This window comes from Oenanthe melanoleuca, chromosome 2, assembly GCF_029582105.1.
Source record: "Oenanthe melanoleuca isolate GR-GAL-2019-014 chromosome 2, OMel1.0, whole genome shotgun sequence".
NCBI classification, from domain to species: Eukaryota; Metazoa; Chordata; class Aves; order Passeriformes; family Muscicapidae; genus Oenanthe; species Oenanthe melanoleuca.
In genome coordinates this window covers 89,547,635-89,554,683 of record NC_079335.1, presented here as the reverse complement: position 1 = coordinate 89,554,683, position 7,049 = coordinate 89,547,635, and the positions used below count along the sequence as shown (strand labels likewise).

Here is a 7,049-nt window from a genome sequence, read left to right as displayed (position 1 = left end):
GCTTTTTGTCACTGCTTTGCCTTGGGAAATGTTCATTAGAGTGGATTTTGGATGGGGGTCCTGCTGCCACTCGCTCGTTCGGGCCGGCCGTTCTCACCCCAAACGCCGGGGCAGAAAGGAAAGCAGAGGCGAGGGGGAATCTCCTTAACGGGAAAATAACCTCAAAATAACCTCAACCCGCGGTCCGCCATGGCGAGCTGCAGGGAGATCGGGACCCCCTGCCCTGGAGCCGCCCGGCCCGGGCCCCGCAGCCCCCGCTCCCCTCCCGGTCCCGGGTGGGCGGTTCGGAAGCGCCCCCGCCCCTCCCTCCCTCCCTTCCCCGTCCGGAGAGACAAGGCACACCTGCCCCGAGGGGGCTGGGGGCGTAGCAATGATGACAAGAGCAGCCCAGTGTTAGGGTTCAGTTCCAGCTGATTTTATTTCCTTCCCGAAGAAAAAAAAAAAAAAAAAAAAAAAAAAAAAAAAAAAGGGAAAAAAAAATTAAAAACAAACAAAACAAATCCAAGAAAGAGAGGTTATTTACAGAAGGTATATCAACAATCTGACAGGCAGTGAACTTGACATGGTTAGCTGGCATGATTTTTTTTCTTTTTTTTTTTCTTTCCCCACGTTGTCTTGTGGGTGATCGTAGACCAAAAAAAAAAAAAAAAAAAAAAATCTACACAGCATATTGCACAGGATGGATGACCAAAAAAAGAACAAAAAAAAGAACAAAAAAGTTAAACCCTTAACGGAACCACCTCATTAGGCAGACGTCCTAGTGCCTGTCATGTTATATTAACATACATAAACACACAATCTTCTTTTTTTGCTTATTATAATACAGACTTAAATGTACAAAGATGTTTTCACTTTCTTCATCTTAAACACAACAGCTATAAACCTGAATACATATGCTATCATCATGCCATAAGAGACTAAAACAATTATATTTAGCGACAAATAGAAAGGATTAAATAGTCAAATACAAGAATGAAAAACGCAGTACATAGTGTCGCGAACTCAAACCGGCATTTCGATAGATCCAGTGGTTTAAACGGCACGTTTTTGCTTAGAAAAAAAGTGCAAAAGATGTGGTTTACAAGTTAAAGGTACAGGATCCCTTCCGTGTGAATGCACCAGTCGCTTCGCTTGGCCCGGGGGCAGGTGGCTCCCCAAAACGGCAGCATACAGTGTAAAACGAAATGCCCGGCTCCAGCCGCCCGGAGAGGCGGGGTGCGGGGCGGGAGCGGCGAGGGATGCTGTCCCTTTAAGATGCCTGCAGATTGGAGTGTAAACATGGACAAAATAGGGGCTGATTCGTGGGTGTGTGAGTGTGAGTGAGCGTGAGCGCGCACACGCGTGAGATACTAACCAGCGGCCCTGTTGTTAAAATCAGGAAATCCAAACAGCGATTTACACCGATTTACACCCCCTTTATATATTTTTTACAAAAATACACTGAGAAAATAATCAAACGTTTTCATCTCTCTTCTCTTTTTTTTGTTTTTAAAAGTGTCAAAAGTCTACATTTAAATATAAAAAATTAAAAGTTAAAACTCTAGCCCTTCAGTGAAGGAGACATAAAAATGGTGCGGGTAACAACGAGAACTACCAAAAAAGGACAAAGAAATACAAAGTCAAAAATGTTTGGCCAGTATAAATACGTCCACTTATAAAATGGCATCCGATTACATTTACAAGGAAAAAAAAAAAAAAAAAACAAAAAAAAAACCAAAAAACAATACGAGGATGGAGCATCGGTGAGAAAAAACAGTCTTTTCATTTACAGCTATAAGGAACAAACACATACATACTCTGAGAAAAAATTTGGTCCTGAATTTTCATTTTTTAAAAGTCCAGCACAGATTTGAGTTGCGTTTGAATCCTTTAAAGAGTTAAGAATGAAAAAAAGCTGGTGATATTTTTGTAGGAATCAAACATAGCGCCATCTATCTGCTTTTATGTTATCCTAACACTAGTTTTGTTTTTTTTAAACTGTTCAACAGTCTTACAGAAATCTTGAAAAGATAGACAGTATAACATGCTATATTAAACCCCACCAGTGAAATAATCCAACACCATCACGATTCTGAGTAAGAAGAAAAAAACTACCTTTTTTTTTTTGTATTTTCGGGATTTTTTTTTTCTTTTTTTTGCAAAAGCCATCGCCCTCCGTTTCCCCTGTACCACATCATGACAGAAACTGTTCCCATTCGGTCTCTGTTTCAAAAGAAGTTTTCAGTGTTCTTGAAGTTTCAGCCTTATTTTTCTCTCTACATATTACATGAGGTGACTGAGAAAAGCGCTGCTGCCACCTTATCTGTACGTGCAAATCCATTTCAGTTTATTATTATTTCCCCCCCACCGTATTTCCAAGACAGCTCTCAAGTGTAAGTCTGGCTCTTCTCCGCTTAACTAGGATCTCAGTCCAGCTCCATCCACCACCTCCTCCTCCTTCTCCTCCCAGCACTGTTGCCTCTTCTCACCGCAGAAGAAACCGGGACGGGATTTCTCCCCACAAACGTGAACATTGCAAAGGATTTGGGTGGATTTTCTCTTCTTCTTGTTTTTTTTTTTTCCCCCCCAAGCAGTTCTGATCGCTCTTTCACAGGAAAGGGCGAATGCTCAAGACATCCAGTGTGCGCTCAGCACAACGCATCGCACCCCCTCCTCTTTATTCGTATAAAATGGGCAATAACAAAGAACCCAGAGGTGTGTGTGGTTTCCCCCTCCCTCCCCCTTTCTCTGTCTCTCTTTTCAGGAAATAAAAAAAGGGAAAGGGACAGCGTCTCGCTCCCGCCAGTCTCTCAAAAAGCACCGTCAGGCTCCTCTCTGGGAGGGGGTGTGTGCGGCTCCGTCTGCAGCCGGAGGAAGGGGACTGCTGGCCTTTCCGCAAGGAGAGGGCGATCCCGCTCCTTCCCCGAGCTCAACAAGCAGTCCTTCAACAGCCCCTTCCCAGAAACAAACAAAACACTTCCTCCCCTCCCCTATAAAAAAAAAAAAAAAAAAAAAAAAAAAAAAAAAACCCCAAAACACAAACACCAAACAAAACAGAAAAAGACACAAAAGCGTCCGGCGGGGTGGGCGAGTCCTGCCGACAGCCACGCCGCCGGTGCCTCCTCCAGCAGGGCCCGGCTCTCGCCTCAGTAGGTGAAGACCAGGTTGGAAATGCTGGACTCCAGCCAGTCCCCCGAGATCATCTCACTTACCTCCGGCGTGCAATAGTCCGGGAACTCAAAGTGCGAGCCCGAGCCGGGCTCGAAGTTAAAATCCAGGTCCCGGTCGAGCACCGAGGAGCTGAAACTGCCCAGGGACATGCTCTCAAAGCCGGGGCTGGGGTTCAGGTCCAAGAGGTCGTCCTCAAACTCGTCGTCCGACGAAGAGGAGCCGGAGGAGGAAGAGGAGGAGGAGTGGGAGGACGCGGAGGAGGAATGCGCCGTCGAGGGGGCCGGCGAGGAGGCTCGCAAGCTGGTGTAGCTGCGGTGATCCGAGGGCGAGCCGGAGCCGGAGGGCGAGGGGCAGGCGCCGCCGCCGCAGTCCCCGTCGGGCCGGCCCGCGCCGCCGCCCCCCTCCTCGTACAGGCTCAGGGGGTCGCCGGCCTCCGCCGAGCTGCTCAGCGTGGGGCTGCCGGGCACGGCGCCGCCGGGGGAGGCGGAGGCGGCCGCCGCCTGCCCGCCGCCGAAGATGTAGACCCGCTTCAGCTTCTTCTCGGCCAGCGGCTTGCCGGGCGCCGAGGACGCGCCCGCCGCCCCCCGGGGCTTGTAGAGCGCCTGGTGCTCGGGCGGCAGCAGCGCGGCCGAGGGCTCCCCGGGGAACGGGGCGGCCTTGCCCCCCGCCGCCTTGCCGTGGGGCTTGCCGCCCGCGCCCGCGCCGCCGCCGCCCGCGGGGGAGGGCTTGGAGCCGCCGCCGCCGCCCTTCTTCGGGGCGGGCTTGGCGGGGGCCGCGGGGCCGCCGGAGCCGCCGCCCGCGCTGCCCCCGCCGGCGCCGCCCCCGCCGCCCTTGTCCGCCTTGTCGCCGGGCTTGGCGGAGCTGTTGCCCGACTTCACCTTCTTCCTGGGCCGGTACTTGTAGTCAGGGTAGTCCGCCATGTGCTTGAGGCGCAGCCGCTCCGCCTCCCGGATGAAGGGGATCTTGTCGCTGTCCTTGAGCAGCTTCCAGCGCTTGCCCAGGCGCTTGGAGATCTCGGCGTTGTGCATGTCGGGGGACTGCTCCATGATCTTTCGCCGCTCGATCTGTGACCATACCATGAAGGCGTTCATGGGCCGCTTTATGTGCCCGCTGGGCGTCTTGCACCAGCTCGGGTCATCCGCCTTGCCCCCCGTGGAGGCGGTGGAACCCGGCGTGGGGGAGGAGGCGATGCCCAGTTCGATGCCGGCCCCGGAGTCGGAGGTCTCGGCGGCCAGCAGCGCCTCCGTGTTCTCCGCCGTGTTGGTCTGCTGCACCATCGCGGCGGCGGCGGCGGGGGGCTCGCCGGGGCTCAGCGCCGCTCCGGCGCGGGGCAGGGCGCGCAACTTCTCACAGCGGCACCGGGACGGCGCAGCCCCCCGCGGCCGCGCCCCCGCTCCCCGCACCACTTGTACTTCCACACCGGCGCCTCGTCTCCGGCGGCGCGGTCCTCTCCCCCTCGAGGCAGCGGCGGCAGGAGCAGCCCGCGGTCAGACAAGAGTTTCTGCAAAAGCAGCGCCCCGAGCCGCCGGTCCAAGTTTGCTTTTTTTTTTTTTTTTCTTGGGGTGTTTTGGGCTTTTTTTGTTTTGGTTTGGTTTTGTTTTTTTTTTTTTTTTTTGGAGGGGGGTGTCGGTCTGCTTTTTTTCCTCACCACATCGGCTTTCCCCCCTCCCCGAAGCAGCTGGTCCAGTTCACAAGTGCGTTCCGCCTGCCCGAGGTGTTTCAGGAGCGCGGCACTCCAGCCGCCGAAAGTCTCTCAGCGCTGGGCACGGCCAGCGTGCACCGCCGCGGGGGAGGGGGGAGGCGGCGCGCCCCCGAAGCCCCGAAAATCCCGGCTCCAGGACCCGTGGTGGCGGCGGGGTCGGCGGCCAGGAGTTTGTGCAGGTTGGATTTGGCAGTTGCGAGGTACCGAGCGACAAGGAAAACCTCTCGGGATAAAGAAGAAGAAAAAAAAAACAAAAAAACACAAACAACAACAACAAAAAAAAGAAGAAATAAGAAGAAGGCAAAAATAATAATAATTGAAAAAATCGCCGTAAAAAAAGAAAAATAAAAAAGCGCTCGTGCATGAACGAGTGTGTACGTCCCCCGGCAGGAAGAGCGGCGAGCCGGGCGCCCAGCCCCGTCCTCCTCCTCCTCCTCCTCCTCCTCCGCCGCCGGCGGTGCTGCTGCTGCTGCTGCCGCTCCGCGCGCGCGGAGCCCCGCGGAGCCGCCGCCGCCCCCCGCGCTCGCCCGCCCGCCGGGCGCTGCCCCGCGCCCCCCGCACGCCGCGCTCCGCCGGCCGCAGCTGAGAGCGGACCCCGCGCCCGCCCCGCGCCGCTTTATCCTTTCGCAGCCCGCCCCGCGGCCAATCGCGCGCTGTATCCAACGCCCTCCGCGTGCCAAGCCCCGCCCGCCGCCCCGGGATTGGCGGCCGCCGCCGAGCGGTAATAATGGCCGCGTGCAATGGGAAGCGCCCGCGCTGACCTCATTCCCGGCGGCGGGGCGAACTTTTTAAAAGGGGCAGGAGGGCAGCGCCGCGCGCCGCCCCGCGCCCCGCCGCGCACGTGCCCGCCGCCCCCCGGCCGCGCCCCGCCCTCCCCGTGGGGGTGGGGGGGGGGGAAAGGAAAAAAAAAATCGGGAAATCAGCAGAAATCGCCGTAATGCAAATAACGTCTTTTAAAAAAGGAAGGGGGACAGAGAGGGGGATGGAGGAGTCCCGCCCCCGCGCGCCGCGGCGGGGGGACACCTGCCCGCACAAAGGGCCGGGAGGGCGCTCCCGCCGCCCCGCACGCCCGGCGGGCAGCGCTGCCCGGGGATGCCGCGGGGAGCCCCACGCCCACACGCGGAGTGTCACGCAGGGGTCGGCGGCCCCGGAGAAGCGCGGCGCTGCCGGCACGCCCCCTCCGCCCGGAGCTGGAGCTGGAGCGGCGCAGGGAGGGGAGGGACGGGACGGGACGGGACGGGCGGCGGGCACCTCTCACCGCTCCCGGCGCTGAGTTACCGCTGCGCCCAGCGAGGAAAAGGTGCTGCCCTTAGCGCGTTGTTACCCCTCTCCTGCATTTCGCTACATGCTACGGCCGCTCCCGATCCCGGGGAGAAGCTGCGGCTGGGGGTCCCGGCCCCCGGGTCCCCGGGAGCGGGAGGAAGAAGCGGTGAGCAGCCGGCAGGCAGGAACCGGCCCTGGGGCGGAGGTGCTGCCGTGCTCCCCGCCGAGCAGCCCCCCCCGTGCTTCTTCCTAGGGTGTAAGGTGCTTTTCGGGGATTGCTGTTTGATCTCATGTGCCCCTCCCTCTGCCTTGCCATGATCAGTAATGAGGAAAAGCCAGCGAGGTCAGGCGCTGTGCAGCACTCCTGAAGGCCTCGTGGCATCAACCCCCCAACTCCAAAATTCAGGTATAAGGAGGCAGTAAGACCATAAAAACAATGGCAGTGTTACTTCCCAAATGTTCCTCACATCATTCATCAGGCCAGGGACCAGAAAAGGTATGAGGCAAAACAGCTGTGAAAATTTTTGTTCTACACAACACCAGTTAAAAACACCTTTTAAATCAGAAGCAAAATAATGGCTGGATACAGCTGAAATATCTAAGATAGGGGTCTAAAAATAAATTGCACGTTTGCAAGAAAATTTATGGTAGGATCCTTCAGCAGAGTTTCTAGCTGAATTGAGAACAGGCTTTGAATATTAAGATCTCACTGGACTCAAAGAACACTGCTGTGAAGCGCTGAGAAAAATCCTGAATTCTCAGTACCTCCCTGGCTAGGCCACCTACATTACTGAGACTGTTTACAAAAATACAAATTAAATTATAGCTTTGCTTGCAAAAACAATACATTAGATCCTCATACAGCCTCTGGTCAAGACTGGATAAAATACTGCTTTCCTCTAGGTTGACGACATCCAGTGACATCAGTGGAGTT

General features: G+C 55.8%; 1 protein-coding gene across 1 annotated transcript; it reads right to left on the bottom strand.

Moving 5' to 3' along the window:
- Window positions 1-1,961: 1,961 nt before the first annotated feature.
- SOX4 (SRY-box transcription factor 4) lies at window positions 1,962-5,389 on the bottom strand. Its single transcript, XM_056485087.1, has one exon. The coding sequence runs from the start codon at window positions 4,425-4,427 to the stop codon at window positions 3,126-3,128; it is 1,302 nt and encodes a 433-aa protein (XP_056341062.1). The 5' UTR covers window positions 4,428-5,389; the 3' UTR covers window positions 1,962-3,125.
- Between the last annotated feature and the right edge of the window lie 1,660 nt (window positions 5,390-7,049).